The sequence below is a fragment of the Coregonus lavaretus genome (assembly GCF_964263955.1).
Source record: "Coregonus lavaretus genome assembly, contig: HAP1_SCAFFOLD_436, whole genome shotgun sequence".
Lineage (NCBI taxonomy): Eukaryota > Metazoa > Chordata > Actinopteri > Salmoniformes > Salmonidae > Coregonus > Coregonus lavaretus.
Genome location: NW_028161380.1, coordinates 213,009 through 234,740, shown reverse-complemented (window position 1 = coordinate 234,740; position 21,732 = coordinate 213,009). Strand labels below are relative to the sequence as shown.

Sequence of the window (21,732 nt, the reverse complement as noted above, 5' to 3'; positions counted from 1 at the left end):
AGGTCCACTCAACCCCTTAGAGGGCATGGGTCAGGTCCACTCAACCCCTTAGAGGGCATGGGTCAGGTCCACTCAACCCCTTAGAGGGCATGGGTCAGGTCCACTCAACCCCTTAGAGGGCATGGGTCAGGTCCACTCAACCCCTTAGAGGGCAAGGGTCAGGTCCACTCAACCCCTTAGAGGGCATGGGTCAGGTCCACTCAACCCCTTAGAGGGCATGGGTCAGGTCCACTCAACCCCTTAGAGGGCATGGGTCAGGTCCACTCAACCCCTTAGAGGGCATGGGTCAGGTCCACTCAACCCCTTAGAGGGCAAGGGTCAGGTCCACTCAACCCCTTAGAGGGCATGGGTCAGGTCCACTCAACCCCTTAGAGGGCATGGGTCAGGTCCACTCAACCCCTTAGAGGGCATGGGTCAGGTCCACTCAACCCCTTAGAGGGCAAGGGTCAGGTCCACTCAACCCCTTAGAGGGCAAGGTAAACACCAGTAAATACACATCCATTCTGAGTGATCACCTTCAACCTATGGTGAAGCTGTTCTATCGTGATGGGAGTGGTCTCTTCTAGGATGACAACGCCCCCATCCATCTGGGACTGACCTGTATATACATCCATTGAAAGCAGGTGGTTCCACACTGGTGTGGTTCCTGAGTTAATTAAGCAATTAAAACATCCCATCATGCTTAGGGTCATGTATAAAAATGCTGGGCAGGCCATTATTTTGGCTACCATGGCTATGCCCCCATAGGATGGCAATGCCCCCATCCACAGGGCACGAGTGGTCACCTGAATGGTTTGATGACCATGAAAACGATGTAAACCATATGCCACGGCCGTCTCAGTCACCAGATCTCAACCCAATTCAACACTTACGGGAGATTCTGGAGCGGCGCCTTTGACAGCGTTTCCTACCACCATCAACAAAACACCAAATGATGTAATTTCTCGTGGAAGAACGGTGTCGCATCCCTCCAATAGAGTTCCAGACACTTGTAGAATCTATGCCAAGGTGCATTGAAGCTGTTCTGGCTCGTTGTGGCCCAACGCCCTGTTAAGACACTTTATGTTGGTGTTTCCTTTATTTTGGCAGTTACATGTAAATGCAGAATTCTAACTGGTGATTTAATCAGTAGAACTGTTCAGTGGAATGCCCTTTGACCAGTCCTGTCGTTCACTCCACCTTCTGCTCATTAGTGCTTCCTCTTTTAGCCTGAGGTCGTCTAAATGGAAAGGTCATGCTTCTGGATACATCTCATTCAGAGGAGTCTGTGAAACCTAGGATGCGTCCAAAATAGCACCCTATTCCCTTAACGAAGTGCACTACTTTTGTCCAGGGTTTTGTATTTGTATTTATTATGGGTCCCCATTAGTTCCTGCCAAGGCAGCGGCTACTCTTCCTGGGGTTTATTATGGATCCCCATTAGTTCCTGCCAAGGCAGCAGCTACTCTTCCTGGGGTTTATTATGGATCCCCATTAGTTCCTGCCAAGGCAGCAGCTACTCTTCCTGTGGTTTGTTATGGAGCCCCATTAGTTCCTGCCAAGGCAGCAGCTACTCTTCCTGGGGTTTATTATGGATCCCCATTAGTTCCTGCCAAGGCAGCAGCTACTCTTCCTGGGGTTTATTATGGATCCCCATTAGTTCCTGCCAAGGCAGCAGCTACTCTTCCTGGGGTTTATTATGGATCCCCATTAGTTCCTGCCAAGGCAGCAGCTACTCTTCCTGGGGTTTATTATGGATCCCCATTAGTTCCTGCCAAGGCAGCAGCTACTCTTCCTGGGGTTTATTATGGATCCCCATTAGTTCCTGCCAAGGCAGCAGCTACTCTTCCTGGGGTTTATTATGGATCCCCATTAGTTCCTGCCAAGGCAGCAGCTACTCTTCCTGAGGTCCAGCAACATTTAAGGCAGTTATACATTTAAAAAACATTACATTACATTCATAACAGATTTCACAACACACTAAGTGTTTGCCCTCAGGCCCCAACTCCACTACCACATATCTACAACACAAAATCCATGTGTACGTGTGTGTATAGTGCGTATGTTATCGTGTGTGTGTATCCATGTGTCTGTGTCTATGTTTGTGTTGCTTCACAGTCCCCGCTGTTCCATAAGGTGTATTTTATCTGTTTTTAAATCTGATTCTACTGCTTGCATCAGTTACCTGATGTGGAATAGAGTTCCATGTAGTCATGGCTTTATGTAGTACTGTGCGCCTCCCATAGTCTGTTCTGGACTTGGGGACTGTGAAGAGACCTCTGGTGGCATGTCTTGTGGGGTATGCATGGGTGTCCGACCTAGTGTGCCAGTCGTTCAATATAGGACTTGTCAAAATAAATACATTATTATAGGAAATAAGGTCATGTTTGGGAGGAAGACCATCTGTAGCACTAAGCACCATGATACCTACAGTTGATTTGAGAGATTTGGGACGATACCTGTTTTGGGGAATGGTATGCAGCACATCCATGAAAATAACACAGGCTCACAAAGCAGGGTCAATCAGTATCTGATCAGATGATTGTTGATCAGTTAGCAGCTCTCCCCTGCTTTGTGACAGGCTCTCACCCCCTATGGGCCCTGGGCGAAAGTAGTGCACTAAATAGGGAATAGAACGGCTTGGGACACAGACACAGCCTTACCTCTCTGATGTGTTTCCTGTTTTGGGACACAGACACAGTCTTACCTCTCTGATGTGTTTCCTGTTTTGGGACACAGACACAGCCTTACCTCTCTGATGTGTTTCCTGTTTTGGGACACAGACACAGTCTTACCTCTCTGATGTGTTTCCTGTTTTGGGACACAGACACAGTCTTACCTCTCTGATGTGTTTCCTGTTTTGGGACAGACACAGTCTTACCTCTCTGATGTGTTTCCTGTTTTGGGACACAGACACAGTCTTACCTCTCTGATGTGTTTCCTGTTTTGGGACAGACACAGTCTTACCTCTCTGATGTGTTTCCTGTTTTGGGACACAGACACAGTCTTACCTCTCTGATGTGTTTCCTGTTTTGGGACACAGACACAGTCTTACCTCTCTGATGTGTTTCCTGTTTTGGGACACAGACACAGTCTTACCTCTCTGATGTGTTTCCTGTTTTGGGACACAGACACAGTCTTACCTCTCTGATGTGTTTCCTGTTTTGGGACAGACACAGTCTTACCTCTCTGATGTGTTTCCTGTTTTGGGACACAGACACAGCCTTACCTCTCTGATGTGTTTCCTGTTTTGGGACACAGACACAGCCTTACCTCTCTGATGTGTTTCCTGTTTTGGGACAGACACAGCCTTACCTCTCTGATGTGTTTCCTGTTTTGGGACACAGACACAGCCTTACCTCTCTGATGTGTTTCCTGTTTTGGGACAGACACAGCCTTACCTCTCTGATGTGTTTCCTGTTTTGGGACAGACACAGTCTTACCTCTCTGATGTGTTTCCTGATTTACATACATGCTGCTGTCTGTTTCTCCCATAGTGTGGATCTCTCCCAAATGGCACCCTATTCCCTATAATATAGTGCACTACTTTTGACCAGGGTACCATTTGGGACTCATCTTGAGTTAATGATGTATAGTCCAGGTGCTGGTGGTTGGATTCTCTGATGCATGTTGTCCTCTCTCTCCCCCTCCACCAGTTACCAGAGGTTACTCCAGGTGCTGGTGGTTGGATTCTCTGATGCATGTTGTCCTCTCTCTCCCCCTCCACCAGTTACCAGAGGTTACTCCAGGTGCTGGTGGTTGGATTCTCTGATGCATGTTGTCCTCTCTCTCCCCCTCCACCAGTTACCAGAGGTTACTCCAGGTGCTGGTGGTTGGATTCTCTGATGCATGTTGTCCTCTCTCTCCCCCTCCACCAGTTACCAGAGGTTACTCCAGGTGCTGGTGGTTGGATTCTCTGATGCATGTTGTCCTCTCTCTCCCCCTCCACCAGTTACCAGAGGTTACTCCAGGTGCTGGTGGTTGGATTCTCTGATGCATGTTGTCCTCTCTCTCCCCCTCCACCAGTTACCAGAGGTTACTCCAGGTGCTGGTGGTTGGATTCTCTGATGCATGTTGTCCTCTCTCTCCCTCCACCAGTTACCAGAGGTTACTCCAGGTGCTGGTGGTTGGATTCTCTGATGCATGTTGTCCTCTCTCTCCCCCTCCACCAGTTACCAGAGGTTACTCCAGGTGCTGGTGGTTGGATTCTCTGATGCATGTTGTCCTCTCTCTCCCCCTCCACCAGTTACCAGAGGTTACTCCAGGTGCTGGTGGTTGGATTCTCTGATGCATGTTGTCCTCTCTCTCCCTCCACCAGTTACCAGAGGTTACTCCAGGTGCTGGTGGTTGGATTCTCTGATGCATGTTGTCCTCTCTCTCCCTCCACCAGTTACCAGAGGTTACTCCAGGTGCTGGTGGTTGGATTCTCTGATGCATGTTGTCCTCTCTCTCCCCCTCCACCAGTTACCAGAGGTTACTCCAGGTGCTGGTGGTTGGATTCTCTGATGCATGTTGTCCTCTCTCCCCCTCCACCAGTTACCAGAGGTTACTCCAGGTGCTGGTGGTTGGATTCTCTGATGCATGTTGTCCTCTCTCTCCCTCCACCAGTTACCAGAGGTTACTCCAGGTGCTGGTGGTTGGATTCTCTGATGCATGTTGTCCTCTCTCTCCCCCTCCACCAGTTACCAGAGGTTACTCCAGGTGCTGGTGGTTGGATTCTCTGATGCATGTTGTCCTCTCTCTCCCCCTCCACCAGTTACCAGAGGTTACTCCAGGTGCTGGTGGTTGGATTCTCTGATGCATGTTGTCCTCTCTCTCCCCCTCCACCAGTTACCAGAGGTTACTCCAGGTGCTGGTGGTTGGATTCTCTGATGCATGTTGTCCTCTCTCTCCCTCCACCAGTTACCAGAGGTTACTCCAGGTGCTGGTGGTTGGATTCTCTGATGCATGTTGTCCTCTCTCTCCCCCTCCACCAGTTACCAGAGGTTACTCCAGGTGCTGGTGGTTGGATTCTCTGATGCATGTTGTCCTCTCTCTCCCCCTCCACCAGTTACCAGAGGTTACTCCAGGTGCTGGTGGTTGGATTCTCTGATGCATGTTGTCCTCTCTCTCCCCCTCCACCAGTTACCAGAGGTTACTCCAGGTGCTGGTGGTTGGATTCTCTGATGCATGTTGTCCTCTCTCTCCCTCCACCAGTTACCAGAGGTTACTCCAGGTGCTGGTGGTTGGATTCTCTGATGCATGTTGTCCTCTCTCTCCCCCTCCACCAGTTACCAGAGGTTACTCCAGGTGCTGGTGGTTGGATTCTCTGATGCATGTTGTCCTCTCTCTCCCCCTCCACCAGTTACCAGAGGTTACTCCAGGTGCTGGTGGTTGGATTCTCTGATGCATGTTGTCCTCTCTCTCCCCCTCCACCAGTTACCAGAGGTTACTCCAGACTGTGGGGGTGTTGGAGGCCCAGAGAACTCAGGGGATACTGGACTTGGAGCGTCTGGCCAGACATCAGAGAGAAGCTCTCCAAGACCCCGTCAGCTTTGTGGAGCAGCTGCAGAAACAGGTACTGTACTTTACATGATAGGTTATAGCCTGTTATAACCGGTGTATGATGCGTTGTAACTCTTAACCCTGCAGAATCAGCTGGTGTACGGTATAGAAGCGTTGTAGTAGTAATAATAATACTAGTAACCCTCACCCTTGGCTGCAGAAACAGGTACTGTATAATCAGAATTCTAATAGGTATATGATGGGTAATAACGGGTAGGTGATGGGTAATAAATGGGTAATAACGGGTAGGTGATGGGTAATAACGGGTAGGTGATGGGTAATAACGGGTAGGTGATGGGTAATAATGGGTAGGTGATGGGTAATAACGGGTAGGTGATGGGTAATAACGGGTAGGTGATGGGTAATAACGGGTAGGTGATGGGTAATAACGGGTAGGTGATGGGTAATAACGGGTAGGTGATGGGTAATAACGGGTAGGTGATGGGTAATAACGGGTAGGTGATGGGTAATAACGGGTAGGTGATGGGTAATAACGGGTAGGTGATGGGTAATAACAGGTAGGTGATGGGTAATAACGGGTAGGTGATGGGTAATAACAGGTATATGATGGGTAATAACGGGTAGGTGATGGGTAATAACGGGTAGGTGATGGGTAATAACAGGTAGGTGATGGGTAATAACGGGTAGGTGATGTGTAATAACGGGTAGGTGATGGGTAATAACAGGTATATGATGGGTAATAACGGGTAGGTGATGGTAATAACAGGTATATGATGGGTTATAACAGGTATATGATGGGTTATATTAATAATTACCTACAGAAGGAAAAAAAACTAAATTAATCCATGAAAAAATTACAAATAACACAAACAAGCTATTCTATAATAACAGACCAGGACATACTCTGCTGCAAGGTCTGCTGTCTACGTTTTCTCCTAGAACAAGGTCTGCTGTCTACGTTTTCTCCTATAACAAGGTCTGCTGTCTACGTTTTCTCCTATAACAAGGTCTGCTGTCTACGTTTTCTCCTATAACAAGGTCTGCTGTCTACGTTTTCTCCTAGAACAAGGTCTGCTGTCTACATTTTCTCCTATAACAAGGTCTGCTGTCTACGTTTTCTCCTATAACAAGGTCTGCTGTCTACGTTTTCTCCTAGAACATTTTGGATTTTCTCCTCAACATGCAGTTTAAGAAATCCTGCAATTCGTTCTTCAAATGTAATGATGAATACCCCCTGAGTCAGATGAATACCCCCTGAGTCAGATGAATACCCCCTGAGTCAGATGAATACCCCCTGAGTCAGATGAATACCCCCTGAGTCAGATGAATACCCCCTGAGTCAGATGTGGAGCAGTGCAGTCAGAAGAGAAGCTCTTCCTCTGCTTCCCCACAAAGTCTCTCTTCTCTGCCTGTCCTTGTTTAGTTTTGGCATCCCGTCTCTCTTCTCTGCCTGTCCGTGTTTCGTTTTGGCATCGCGTCTCTCTTCTCTGCCTGTCCGTGTTTAGTTTTGGCATCCCGTCTCTCTTCTCTGCCTGTCCGTGTTTAGTTTTGGCATCCCGTCTCTCTTCTCTGCCTGTCCGTGTTTAGTTTTGGCATCCCGTCTCTCTTCTCTGCCTGTCCGTGTTTAGTTTTGGCATCCCGTCTCTCTTCTCTGCCTGTCCTTGTTTCGTTTTGGCATCCCGTCTCTCTTCTCTGCCTGTCCTTGTTTCGTTTTGGCATCCCGTCTCTCTTCTCTGCCTGTCCGTGTTTAGTTTTGGCATCCCGTCTCTCTTCTCTGCCTGTCCGTGTTTAGTTTTGGCATCCCGTCTCTCTTCTCTGCCTGTCCGTGTTTAGTTTTGGCATCCCGTCTCTCTTCTCTGAATGTCCTTGTTTAGTTTTGGCATCCCGTCTCTCTTCTCTGCCTGTCCTTGTTTAGTTTTGGCATCCCGTCTCTCTTCTCTGCCTGTCCGTGTTTAGTTTTGGCATCCCGTCTCTCTTCTCTGCCTGTCCTTGTTTCGTTTTGGCATCCCGTCTCTCTTCTCTGCCTGTCCGTGTTTAGTTTTGGCATCCCGTCTCTCTTCTCTGCCTGTCCTTGTTTAGTTTTGGCATCCCGTCTCTCTTCTCTGCCTGTCCTTGATTAGTTTTGGCATCCCGTCTCTCTTCTCTGCCTGTCCTTGTTTAGTTTTGGCATCCCGTCTCTCTTCTCTGCCTGTCCTTGTTTAGTTTTGGCATCCCGTCTCTCTTCTCTGCCTGTCCTTGTTTAGTTTTGGCATCCCGTCTCTCTTCTCTGCCTGTCCTTGTTTAGTTTTGGCATCCCGTCTCTCTTCTCTGCCTGTCCTTGTTTAGTTTTGGCATCCCGTCTCTCTTCTCTGCCTGTCCTTGTTTAGTTTTGGCATCCCGTCTCTCTTCTCTGCCTGTCCGTGTTTAGTTTTGGCATCCCGTCTCTCTTCTCTGCCTGTCCGTGTTTAGTTTTGGCATCCCGTCTCTCTTCTCTGCCTGTCCGTGTTTAGTTTTGGCATCCCGTCTCTCTTCTCTGCCTGTCCTTGATTAGTTTTGGCATCCCGTCTCTCTTCTCTGCCTGTCCGTGTTTAGTTTTGGCATCCCGTCTCTCTTCTCTGCCTGTCCGTGTTTAGTTTTGGCATCCCGTCTCTCTTCTCTGCCTGTCCGTGTTTAGTTTTGGCATCCCGTCTCTCTTCTCTGCCTGTCCGTGTTTAGTTTTGGCATCCCGTCTCTCTTCTCTGCCTGTCCTTGTTTAGTTTTGGCATCCCGTCTCTCTTCTCTGCCTGTCCGTGTTTAGTTTTGGCATCCCGTCTCTCTTCTCTGCCTGTCCGTGTTTAGTTTTGGCATCCCGTCTCTCTTCTCTGCCTGTCCTTGATTAGTTTTGGCATCCCGTCTCTCTTCTCTGCCTGTCCTTGTTTAGTTTTGGCATCCCGTCTCTCTTCTCTGCCTGTCCTTGTTTAGTTTTGGCATCCCGTCTCTCTTCTCTGCCTGTCCTTGTTTAGTTTTGGCATCCCGTCTCTCTTCTCTGCCTGTCCGTGTTTAGTTTTGGCATCCCGTCTCTCTTCTCTGCCTGTCCTTGATTAGTTTTGGCATCCCGTCTCTCTTCTCTGCCTGTCCTTGTTTAGTTTTGGCATCCCGTCTCTCTTCTCTGCCTGTCCTTGTTTAGTTTTGGCATCTCGTCTCTCTTCTCTGCCTGTCCTTGTTTAGTTTTGGCATCCCGTCTCTCTTCTCTGCCTGTCCTTGTTTAGTTTTGGCATCCCGTCTCTCTTCTCTGCCTGTCCGTGTTTAGTTTTGGCATCCCGTCTCTCTTCTCTGCCTGTCCGTGTTTAGTTTTGGCATCCCGTCTCTCTTCTCTGCCTGTCCGTGTTTAGTTTTGGCATCCCGTCTCTCTTGCCAGGCTATGGTCACTCAGTCTCAACATTATTAACGTCTTTGTTTGAAATATTTGATTTTGACGTTGTGCTAATTTGATATCTCTGTTTAGAATTTGGTAACGTTTGAAGTTTGTGATTAAACAGAATTTCGTTTTGCCATAGATTAGTGTATGAATTTTGGATAGAGATTTCTATTTGTTTTAATTTTAATATTGATGGTGGAATTGTTGAATTTAGCTTGTGCTTTTGGGCCAGTTTCTCTAAAGGGTCTCTCTCTGGGTTGGGCCAGTTGCTCTAAATGGTCTCTCTCTGGGTTGGGCCAGTTGCTCTATATGGTCTCTCTCTGGGTTGGGCCAGTTGCTCTATAGGGTCTCTCTCTGGGTTGGGCCAGTTGCTCTATAGGGTCTCTCTCTGGGTTGGGCCAGTTGCTCTATATGGTCTCTCTCTGGGTTGGGCCAGTTGCTCTATAGGGTCTCTCTCTGGGTTGGGCCAGTTGCTCTATAGGGTCTCTCTCTGGGTTGGGCCAGTTGCTCTATAGGGTCTCTCTCTGGGTTGGGCCAGTTGCTCTATAGGGTCTCTCTCTGGGTTGGGCCAGTTGCTCTATAGGGTCTCTCTCTGGGTTGGGCCAGTTGCTCTATAGGGTCTCTCTCTGGGTTGGGCCAGTTGCTCTTTATGGTCTCTCTCTGGGTTGGGCCAGTTGCTCTATATGGTCTCTCTCTGGGTTGGGGTGTTTGTATTAGAAAGCCTTGTGATGATAATATTCAGGATTACAGTAACACTCTCTGTCTCTCTCTGTCTCTCTCTCTCTCTTTCTCTGTCTCTCTCTGTCTCTGTCTCTCTCTCGCTTGCTCTCTCTCCTTTTGTCCGTCTCTCTCTCTCTTAATTCTATTCAAAGAGCTTTATTGGCATGGGAAACATATGTTATCACATATTTTGCAGATCTTATCGCGGGTGTAGCGAAATGTTTATGTTCATAGCTCTAACAGTGCATTAATACCTATTGCAAAGATGTCTAGGAGCTAGGAACAGGGGGACCGTGTCAAATAAAGGTGAAATAAAATATGGCAATGAGAATTGGCCATTAACGGAATGAGAAGCCCTAGCAAATTTAGCTAACAATGGCAGAAGCCATTATGACTAAGCAAAATGAAAAATACATAATCAATTCATGCTCTCTGTAATATATTCTGCTGGAAATAGTTGAAACAAAACATTTTCTCCAACATTAAGTATTACACAGTTACGGTAATGATATTCTAAAATGGTTAAATGGGGAGTATGAGGACAATTATCAAATTGAAACATAATAAAAGACAAAAGACTAGCTTACCTTGTAGCCATCTTTGATCTTGTCTTAGTCATTTGTTATGGGTTGAAAACACTTTATTTAAAGAAACACTGTACTTTGTACAGGAACTTGAAGAAATGCTAATGTAATGAGAAACACATGCTCGGACAAAAAATACACTAATCGATTGGCAAAACGACATTTAATCACAAGGTTTTCTTATACAAACCCCATCCAGCTCTCCCTCCGTTTATCCACAACAAGAGGCTGTCGCTCCAGGTGGTTCACATGGTGTCAGTGGATGCTGTAGGTGGGTTGGTGCAGGAATCAGGCGCAGGACGCAGAAACTTTGTCCAAAAGACTTTAGTGAACAATCACTTTGAACACGAGCCAAAAAAGCCCGGAGGCGAGAAAATACGCACACAGGCGTAAAACAAAATGCGCACTAACATGTGCGAGAACCCTCTCTCAAACAGAGGAGGAAACAACGAAGCACAGACAACCAACAGTAGCGCAATCACACACAACACCTGACAAACACAACGAGAACTTATAGGACAATAATTAACGCTAAACGATAACAGGTGTACAACATCAAGACAAAACCAAACGAACATCGAAACATACAACGGTGGCAGCTAGTACTCCGGAGACGACGACCGCCGAAGCCTGCCCGAGCCAGGAAGAGAGGCAGCCTCGGCCGAAACCGGGAAGAGAGGCAGCCTGCCCGAGCCAGGAGGAGAGGCAGCCTCGGCCGAAACCGGGAAGAGAGGCAGCCTCGGCCGAAACCGGGAAGAGGGGCAGCCTCGGCCGAAACCGGGAAGAGAGGCAGCCTCGGCCGAAACCGGGAAGAGAGGCAGCCTCGGCCGAAACCGGGAAGAGAGGCAGCCTCGGCCGAAACCGGGAAGAGAGGCAGCCTGCCCGAGCCAGGAAGAGAGGCAGCCTCGGCCGAAACCGGGAAGAGAGGCAGCCTCGGCCGAAACCGGGAAGAGAGGCAGCCTCGGCCGAAACCGGGAAGAGAGGCAGCCTCGGCCGAAACCGGGAAGAGAGGCAGCCTGCCCGAGCCAGGAAGAGAGGCAGCCTCGGCCGAAACCGGGAAGAGAGGCAGCCTCGGCCGAAACCGGGAAGAGAGGCAGCCTCGGCCGAAACCGGGAAGAGAGGCAGCCTCGGCCGAAACCGGGAAGAGAGGCAGCCTCGGCCGAAACCGGGAAGAGAGGCAGCCTGCCCGAGCCGGGAAGAGAGGCAGCCTCGGCCGAAACCGGGAAGAGAGGCAGCCTCGGCCGAAACCGGGAAGAGAGGCAGCCTCGGCCGAAACCGGGAAGAGAGGCAGCCTCGGCCGAAACCGGGAAGAGAGGCAGCCTCGGCCGAAACCGGGAAGAGAGGCAGCCTCTGCCGAAACCGGGAAGAGAGGCAGCCTCGGCCGAAACCGGGAAGAGAGGCAGCCTCGGCCGAAACCGGGAAGAGAGGCAGCCTCGGCCGAAACCGGGAAGAGAGGCAGCCTTGCCGAGCCAGGAAGAGAGGCAGCCTCGGCCGAAACCGGGAAGAGAGGCAGCCTCGGCCGAAACCGGGAAGAGAGGCGGCCTCGGCCGAAACCGGGAAGAGAGGCGGCCTCGGCCGAAACCGGGAAGAGAGGCAGCCTCGGCCGAAACCGGGAAGAGAGGCAGCCTCGGCCGAAACCGTGACACATGGAAGGTTTCAGCTGCTCATCTTGGCTGACAAAGAACAACGTTCGGCCAAAGTCTACTTTTGAGGAGCTAGTTCCCATGTTTCCTGCCCATACATGGGTCCTGGTGACCTTTATCTAATTCTATGAGGCCACTTCCTGTTGACCCCTGATCTCTAACCTCAGGTGGAGTTGGACCTGCCGCGGCCCCAGAGAGTGGTTCAGCTGCCTGACCTCTGACCCCCAGGTGGAGTTGGACCTGCCGCGGCCCCAGAGAGTGGTTCAGCTGCCTGACCTCTGACCCCTTACCTTTGACCCCCAGGTGGAGTTGGACCTGCCGCGGCCCCAGAGAGTGGTTCAGCTGCCTGACCTCTGACCCCTTACCTTTGACCCCCAGGTGGAGTTGGACCTGCCGCGGCCCCAGAGAGTGGTTCAGCTGCCTGACCTCTGACCCCTTACCTTTGACCCCCAGGTGGAGTTGGACCTGCCGCGGCCCCAGAGAGTGGTTCAGCTGCCAGACATCTCATGGGACCAGTACACCTCGGGGCTGGGAGACTTCGAGGGGGAGTTCTGTGACAAGAAACGCAAAACCAGGAGGCTCAAACTTATATTCGATAAGGGTGAGTTGACTGTTATGGCAGATATTGATTTAGTTGATTGATTCATTTAGTTTATTTCCTCATTAGAATATATGGAATTTGTTTTGGAAATGCTTAACAGCTTTGTTGTTTCATGAAATAGTGCTAAATCATGTATTTATAAATCAATATGATAAATCAATATGATATATTGTTTTCCTATAGTTAGGTTACCAGTCCGACCAAAAAGCCCTCTGGATCCCAAGAAGGAGGAGGAGGGTGAACCGTCAACCCTGTACTCTGCTCTGCCCTCTAGTGACGCTCCTGAGAACAGCAGCAACTCACAGGTATAACCCACTGTTAACCCACAGGTATAACCCACTGTTAACCCACAGGTATAACCCAACGTTAACCCACAGGTATAACCCACTGTTAACCCACAGGTATAACCCACTGTTAACCCACAGGTATAACCCACTGTTAACCCACAGGTATAACCCAACGTTAACCCACAGGTATAACCCACTGTTAACCCACAGGTATAACCCACTGTTAACCCACAGGTATAACCCACTGTTAACCCACAGGTATAACCCACAGGTATAACCCACAGGTTAACCCAAAGCCCTGTAGCTAGGGCACAACTGCCTCCTTTCTCTACTAATTGCTTATAAAGAGCTCACAAAAGTTATTGCCGTTTTACTGCACCTTGTCTCCGAACACACACACACACACACACACACACACACACACACACACCTCACCTCACCTTCATTAGTCACTCTCTCTCTCTCACATCTTCATTAGTCACTCTCTCTCTCACATCTTCATTAGTCACTCTCTCTCGCTCTCTCTCACACATCTTCATTAGTCACTCTCTCTCACTCTCTCTCTCTCTCTCTCTCTCTCACATTTTCATTAGTCACTCTCTCTCTCTCTCACATCTTTTATTAGTCACACTGTCTCTCGCTCTCAATTCAATTTAAGGGGCTTTATTGGCATGGGAAACATATTGCCAAAGCAAGTGAAATGGATAATAAACAAAAGTGAAATAAACAACAGTAAACATTACACTCACAAAAGTTCCAAAAGAATAAAGACATTTCAAATGTCATATGATGGCTATATACAGTGCTGTAACAATGTGCAAATAGTTAAAGTACAAATGGGAAAATAAATAAACATAAATATGGGTTATATTTACAATGGTGTTTGTTCTTCACTGGTTGCCCTTTTCTTGTGGCAACAGGTCACAAATCTTGCAGCTGTGATGGCACACTGTGGTTTTTCACCCGGTAGATAAGGGAGTTTATCAAAATTGGGTTTGTTTTCGAATTCTTAGTGAGTCTTTGTAATCTGAGGGAAATATGTGTCTCTAATATGGTCATACATTTGGCAGGAGGTTAGGAAGTTCAGCTCAGTTTCCAGCTCATTTTGTGGGCAGTGTGCACATAGCCTGTCTTCTCTTGAGAGCCAGGTCTGCCTACGGTGGCCTTTCTCAATAGCTAGGCTATGCTCACTGAGTCTGTACATAGTCAAAGCTTTCCTTAAGTTTGGGTCAGTCACAGTGGTCAGGTATTCTGCCACTGTGTACTCTCTGTTTAGGGCCAAATAGCATTCTAGTTTGCTCTGTTTTGTTGTTGATACTTTCCAATGTGTCAAGTAATTCTCTTTTTGTTTTCTCATGATTTGGTTGGGTCTAATTGTGTTGCTGTCCTGGGGCTCTGTGGGGTCTGTTTGTGAACAGAGCCCCAGGACCAGCTTGCTTAGGGGACTCTTCTCCAGGTTCATCTCTCTGTAGGTGATGGCTTTGTTATGGAAGGTTTGGGAATCGCTTCCTTTTAGTTGGTTGTAGAATTTAACTGCTTTTTTTAACGTTTTACACAGAGGATATTTTGGGAGAAACTCAAGAAGACATGAGGCTGCAATCGCTGCCAAAGGTGCTTCAACAGAGTACTGAGTAAAGGGTCTGAATACTTATGTAAATGTGATATTTCAGTTTTTTGTTTGTAATACATTTGCAAACATTTCTAAAAACCTGTTTTTGCTTTGTCATTATGGGGTACTGTGTGTAAAAAAATAAAAAAATAAAAAAATAACAATTTAATCAATTTTAGAATAAGGCTGTAACGAAATGTGGAAAAAGTCAAGGGGGGTCTGAATACTTTCCGAATGCACTGTAGTCAGTCAAACTTAGTAGTGTCAGGGCTAGCAGAAAAAGACGATGGATGGATTCTCAGAAAGTTACTCACAGTGGACTTGACATGCTTTGTCTTTCGAACGTGATATTTATTTGACTTGACGTGTTTACCAGTCAGTCGGAATGGAGCAGACTCGGTGTACTATGTGGATACGCAGCAGTATTTGGTTTGAGGGTTTATTTCTAATCTTGAAAAACCAAGGCACTCTTGAAATCTACGTTTATTTGTCACATGCACAGGATAAAGAAAAGTGTACACAGTGAAATGTTAACTTGCAATCGCTCATGACATTTACTAATAAAAGTATGAAAAGTATTCAGTAAAAAAATATATATTCGTAGTATACACTGAGTATACCAAACATTAAGGACCCCCCCCCCCCCCTTTTGCCCTCAGAACAGCCTCAATTCGTCAGGGCATGGACTCTACAAGGTGTCGAAAGCGTTCCACAGGGATGCTGGCCCATGTTGACTCCAGTGCTTCCCACAGTTGTGTCAAGTTGGCTGGATGTCATTTGGGTGATGGACCATTCTTGATACACACGGGAAACTGTTGAGCGTGAAAAACCCAGCAGCGTTGCAGTTCTTGACACATTCAAACCGGTGTGCCTGGCACAATCCATATCTCAATTGTCTCAAGGCTTTAAAAATCCTTCTTTAACCGGTCTCCTCCTCCTTCATCTACACTGATTTGAAGTGGATTTAACAGGTGACATCAATAAGGATCACAGCTTGCAGGTGTTCTTTAATGTTTTGTACACTCAGTGTATAGACATGTTCAACTTCTGAACCATATTGGGGATCCTTCCGCAGTCTTAAACATGACCTGTCTCTCTGTCTCCAGATGATCCAAGGGCGTCTGCATGCCTGCCTGTCTGTCTGTCTGTCTACCCGTCTGTCTCTAACATGTCTCTCTGTCTCCAGATGATCCGAGGGAGGCTGTGTCACCAGAGTAAACCTGACACCTTCAACCAGCTGTGGACCGTGGAGGAGCAGGTACTGACGGGAAATTCTTTATTTTACAAAGAATAAATAAATGAATTTTGACTCATTTAAATCTCACAGATGTCTCAGCCAAGAGCGTAGAACAATACCATACAGATTCGAGATCCTCTCTTTCAAGCGTTATCTTTTTTTTGTTTGTTACCAGAACGTTATTAATGAGCATCCTAAATAAGTTGTTTCTGTGTAGAACGTTATTAATGAGCATCCTAAATGAGTTGTTTCTGTGTAGAACGTTATTAATGAGCATCCTAAATGAGTTGTTTCTGTGTGGAACGTTATTAATGAGCATCCTAAATGAGTTGTTTCTGTGTGGAACGTTATTAATGAGCATCCTAAATGAGTTGTTTCTGTGTAGAACGTTATTAATGAGCATCCTAAATGAGTTGTTTCTGTGTGGAACGTTATTAATGAGCATCCTAAATGAGTTGTTTCTGTGTAGAACGTTATTAATGAGCATCCTAAATGAGTTGTTTCTGTGTAGAACGTTATTAATGAGCATCCTAAATGAGTTGTTTCTGTGTAGAACGTTATTAATGAGCATCCTAAATGAGTTGTTTCTGTGTAGAACGTTATTAATGAGCATCCTAAATGAGTTGTTTCTGTGTGGAACGTTATTAATGAGCATCCTAAATGAGTTGTTTCTGTGTGGAACGTTATTAATGAGCATCCTAAATGAGTTGTTTCTGTGTGGAACGTTATTAATGAGCATCCTAAATGAGTTGTTTCTGTGTGGAACGTTATTAATGAGCATCCTAAATGAGTTGTTTCTGTGTGGAACGTTATTAATGAGCATCCTAAATGAGTTGTTTCTGTGTGGAACGTTATTAATGAGCATCCTAAATGGGTTGTTTCTGTGTAGAACGTTATTAATGAGCATCCTAAATGAGTTGTTTCTGTGTAGAACATTATTAATGAGCATCCTAAATGAGTTGTTTCTGTGTATAACGTTATTAATGAGCATCCTAAATGAGTTGTTTCTGTGTAGAACGTTATTAATGAGCATCCTAAATGAGTTGTTTCTGTGTAGAACGTTATTAATGAGCATCCTAAATGAGTTGTTTCTGTGTAGAACGTTATTAATGAGCATCCTAAATGAGTTGTTTCTGTGTGGAACGTTATTAATGAGCATCCTAAATGAGTTGTTTCTGTGTGGAACGTTATTAATGAGCATCCTAAATGAGTTGTTTCTGTGTGGAACGTTATTAATGAGCATCCTAAATGAGTTGTTTCTGTGTGGAACGTTATTAATGAGCATCCTAAATGAGTTGTTTCTGTGTAGAACGTTATTAATGAGCATCCTAAATGAGTTGTTTCTGTGTGGAACGTTATTAATGAGCATCCTAAATGAGTTGTTTCTGTGTAGAACGTTATTAATGAGCATCCTAAATGAGTTGTTTCTGTGTAGAACGTTATTAATGAGCATCCTAAATGAGTTGTTTCTGTGTAGAACGTTATTAATGAGCATCCTAAATGAGTTGTTTCTGTGTAGAACGTTATTAATGAGCATCCTAAATGAGTTGTTTCTGTGTGGAACGTTATTAATGAGCATCCTAAATGAGTTGTTTCTGTGTGGAACGTTATTAATGAGCATCCTAAATGAGTTGTTTCTGTGTGGAACGTTATTAATGAGCATCCTAAATGAGTTGTTTCTGTGTGGAACGTTATTAATGAGCATCCTAAATGAGTTGTTTCTGTGTGGAACGTTATTAATGAGCATCCTAAATGAGTTGTTTCTGTGTGGAACGTTATTAATGAGCATCCTAAATGAGTTGTTTCTGTGTGGAACGTTATTAATGAGCATCCTAAATGAGTTGTTTCTGTGTGGAACGTTATTAATGAGCATCCTAAATGAGTTGTTTCTGTGTAGAACGTTATTAATGAGCATCCTAAATGAGTTGTTTCTGTGTAGAACGTTATTAATGAGCATCCTAAATGAGTTGTTTCTGTGTAGAACGTTATTAATGAGCATCCTAAATGAGTTGTTTCTGTGTAGAACGTTATTAATGAGCATCCTAAATGAGTTGTTTCTGTGTAGAACGTTATTAATGAGCATCCTAAATGAGTTGTTTCTGTGTAGAACGTTATTAATGAGCATCCTAAATGAGTTGTTTCTGTGTGGAACGTTATTAATGAGCATCCTAAATGAGTTGTTTCTGTGTGGAACGTTATTAATGAGCATCCTAAATGAGTTGTTTCTGTGTGGAACGTTATTAATGAGCATCCTAAATGAGTTGTTTCTGTGTGGAACGTTATTAATGAGCATCCTAAATGAGTTGTTTCTGTGTAGAACGTTATTAATGAGCATCCTAAATGAGTTGTTTCTGTGTAGAACGTTATTAATGAGCATCCTAAATGAGTTGTTTCTGTGTAGAACGTTATTAATGAGCATCCTAAATGAGTTGTTTCTGTGTAGAACGTTATTAATGAACATCCTAAATGAGTTGTTTCTGTGTAGAACGTTATTAATGAGCATCCTAAATGAGTTGTTTCTGTGTAGAACGTTATTAATGAGCATCCTAAATGAGTTGTTTCTGTGTAGAACGTTATTAATGAGCATCCTAAATGAGTTGTTTCTGTGTGGAACGTTATTAATGAGCATCCTAAATGAGTTGTTTCTGTGTAGAACGTTATTAATGAGCATCCTAAATGAGTTGTTTCTGTGTGGAACGTTATTAATGAGCATCCTAAATGAGTTGTTTCTGTGTAGAATGTTATTAATGAGCATCCTAAATGAGTTGTTTCTGTGTAGAACGTTATTAATGAGCATCCTAAATGAGTTGTTTCTGTGTAGAACGTTATTAATGAGCATCCTAAATGAGTTGTTTCTGTGTAGAACGTTATTAATGAGCATCCTAAATGAGTTGTTTCTGTGTGGAACGTTATTAATGAGCATCCTAAATGAGTTGTTTCTGTGTGGAACGTTATTAATGAGCATCCTAAATGAGTTGTTTCTGTGTGGAACGTTATTAATGAGCATCCTAAATGAGTTGTTTCTGTGTGGAACGTTATTAATGAGCATCCTAAATGAGTTGTTTCTGTGTGGAACGTTATTAATGAGCATCCTAAATGAGTTGTTTCTGTGTGGAACGTTATTAATGAGCATCCTAAATGAGTTGTTTCTGTGTGGAACGTTATTAATGAGCATCCTAAATGAGTTGTTTCTGTGTGGAACGTTATTAATGAGCATCCTAAATGAGTTGTTTCTGTGTAGAACGTTATTAATGAGCATCCTAAATGAGTTGTTTCTGTGTAGAACGTTATTAATGAGCATCCTAAATGAGTTGTTTCTGTGTAGAACGTTATTAATGAGCATCCTAAATGAGTTGTTTCTGTGTAGAACGTTATTAATGAGCATCCTAAATGAGTTGTTTCTGTGTAGAACGTTATTAATGAGCATCCTAAATGAGTTGTTTCTGTGTAGAACGTTATTAATGAGCATCCTAAATGAGTTGTTTCTGTGTGGAACGTTATTAATGAGCATCCTAAATGAGTTGTTTCTGTGTGGAACGTTATTAATGAGCATCCTAAATGAGTTGTTTCTGTGTGGAACGTTATTAATGAGCATCCTAAATGAGTTGTTTCTGTGTGGAACGTTATTAATGAGCATCCTAAATGAGTTGTTTCTGTGTAGAACGTTATTAATGAGCATCCTAAATGAGTTGTTTCTGTGTAGAACGTTATTAATGAGCATCCTAAATGAGTTGTTTCTGTGTAGAACGTTATTAATGAGCATCCTAAATGAGTTGTTTCTGTGTAGAACGTTATTAATGAACATCCTAAATGAGTTGTTTCTGTGTAGAACGTTATTAATGAGCATCCTAAATGAGTTGTTTCTGTGTAGAACGTTATTAATGAGCATCCTAAATGAGTTGTTTCTGTGTAGAACGTTATTAATGAGCATCCTAAATGAGTTGTTTCTGTGTGGAACGTTATTAATGAGCATCCTAAATGAGTTGTTTCTGTGTGGAACGTTATTAATGAGCATCCTAAATGAGTTGTTTCTGTGTAGAACGTTATTAATGAGCATCCTAAATGAGTTGTTTCTGTGCGGAACGTTATTAATGAGCATCCTAAATGAGTCGTTTCTGTGTAGAACGTTATTAATGAGCATCCTAAATGAGTTGTTTCTGTGTGGAACGTTATTAATGAGCATCCTAAATGAGTTGTTTCTGTGTGGAACGTTATTAGTGAGCATCCTAAATGAGTTGTTTCTGTGTGGAACGTTATTAATGAGCATCCTAAATGAGTTGTTTCTGTGTAGAACGTTATTAATGAGCATCCTAAATGAGTTGTTTCTGTGCGGAACGTTATTAATGAGCATCCTAAATGAGTTGTTTCTGTGTAGAACGTTATTAATGAGCATCCTAAATGAGTTGTTTCTGTGTGGAACGTTATTAATGAGCATCCTAAATGAGTTGTTTCTGTGTAGAACGTTATTAATGAGCATCCTAAATGAGTTGTTTCTGTGCAGAACGTTATTAATGAGCATCCTAAATGAGTTGTTTCTGTGTGGAACGTTATTAATGAGCATCCTAAATGAGTTGTTTCTGTGCAGAACGTTATTAATGAGCATCCTAAATGAGTTGTTTCTGTGTGGAACGTTATTAATGAGCATCCTAAATGAGTTGTTTCTGTGTGGAACGTTATTAATGAGCATCCTAAATGAGTTGTTTCTGTGTGGAACGTTATTAATGAGCATCCTAAATGAGTTGTTTCTGTGTGGAACGTTATTAATGAGCATCCTAAATGAGTTGTTTCTGTGTGGAACGTTATTAATGAGCATCCTAAATGAGTTGTTTCTGTGTAGAACGTTATTAATGAGCATCCTAAATGAGTTGTTTCTGTGCGGAACGTTATTAATGAGCATCCTAAATGAGTTGTTTCTGTGTAGAACGTTATTAATGAGCATCCTAAATGAGTTGTTTCTGTGTAGAACGTTATTAATGAGCATCCTAAATGAGTTGTTTCTGTGTAGAACGTTATTAATGAGCATCCTAAATGAGTTGTTTCTGTGTGGAACGTTATTAATGAGCATCCTAAATGAGTTGTTTCTGTGTAGAACGTTATTAATGAGCATCCTAAATGAGTTGTTTCTGTGTAGGACGTTATTAATGAGCATCCTAAATGAGTTGTTTCTGTGTAGAAAAAGTTGGAGCATCTGCTGCTGAAGTTCTCTCCTGAGGAGGTGGAGTCTAAACGCTGGCAGAAGATAGCTGACGCCCTGGGCAACAGGACCGCTAAACAGGTCACACACACACACCTGCACACACACACTAAACGCAACAATGTATTATCTTTGAGCTAAACGTTTTGTACTCCGTGTGTGTGCGCGCAGGTGGCCAGCCGCGTTCAGAAGTACTTCATCAAACTGACTAAAGCAGGAATCCCTGTTCCCGGGAGGATCCCTAACATGTGTAGCAAGAAGGTACCTGGATATTCCTTTATTTACTGGGTTTGACCCCCCAGACATCTCACAATGTTGTTGTAGCTCACCTAGTTTACCTGGGGGAGTAGGATACCTGACCCAGAGGAGCCAAGGGAGGTGATAGGTGGGAATGAGGCGGACCTGTGATTTGGACAGAAACAATACTTGCATTTATTACAGAGGCAGTGTTTCAGGATACGTGGCTTGTCTCAAACAAAGTTGTCCATAGCCGCACCATTCAGGATACGAAAACTCACAAACATGATGGATGACGGCGAGTCAAAAGCTCGGCCCTCAATAGGGTTCTACTGCAGCGGAAGACTAGGCCTAAATGCTAAACGGCGTAACTAAGGCATTACCCCTTTTCCAGCCGTAAACGGAGCCTGACGCTCCCCTTACAGGGACTTAAAGAGAGTCTACCAGGACATCCTAAATCAACTGCCTGTACGTACAGGACACAACAAACTGCTGTGGAGCACATTCCACAACCCCGCCCATACTTGTTAACCAATGAGAATGAGCATTTAATTAGAATGACTTTACTCTGTTAATTAGACGACGTAACACTATGGAAAACCATGATTTAAGCTAATTGCGTTCGTTATTTTAAATGACCATATTTAGTCATGTACACTTTTTAGTTTACATCAAATAAAACATGATTAGAACGAGACTGAGGGAGACTGAAAGCCTGGGTGAACTACACGCTAACTATCTAACTCACCACACCTGGCTT

At 44.8% G+C, this 21,732-nt stretch overlaps 1 protein-coding gene across 1 annotated transcript in view; it reads left to right on the top strand.

Annotated features, from left to right (window-relative positions):
- Positions 1-21,732, top strand: part of LOC311120750 (ZZ-type zinc finger-containing protein 3-like) — a 49,191-nt gene that overhangs the window by 10,969 nt on the left and 16,490 nt on the right. Inside the window, exons 4-9 of the mRNA XM_084195325.1 lie at positions 5,398-5,536; positions 12,261-12,408; positions 12,592-12,713; positions 15,491-15,562; positions 20,715-20,816; positions 20,907-20,996. Of these exons, the coding sequence (XP_084051451.1) occupies positions 5,398-5,536; positions 12,261-12,408; positions 12,592-12,713; positions 15,491-15,562; positions 20,715-20,816; positions 20,907-20,996 (673 nt within the window). The remainder of the gene's footprint in view (positions 1-5,397; positions 5,537-12,260; positions 12,409-12,591; positions 12,714-15,490; positions 15,563-20,714; positions 20,817-20,906; positions 20,997-21,732) is intronic.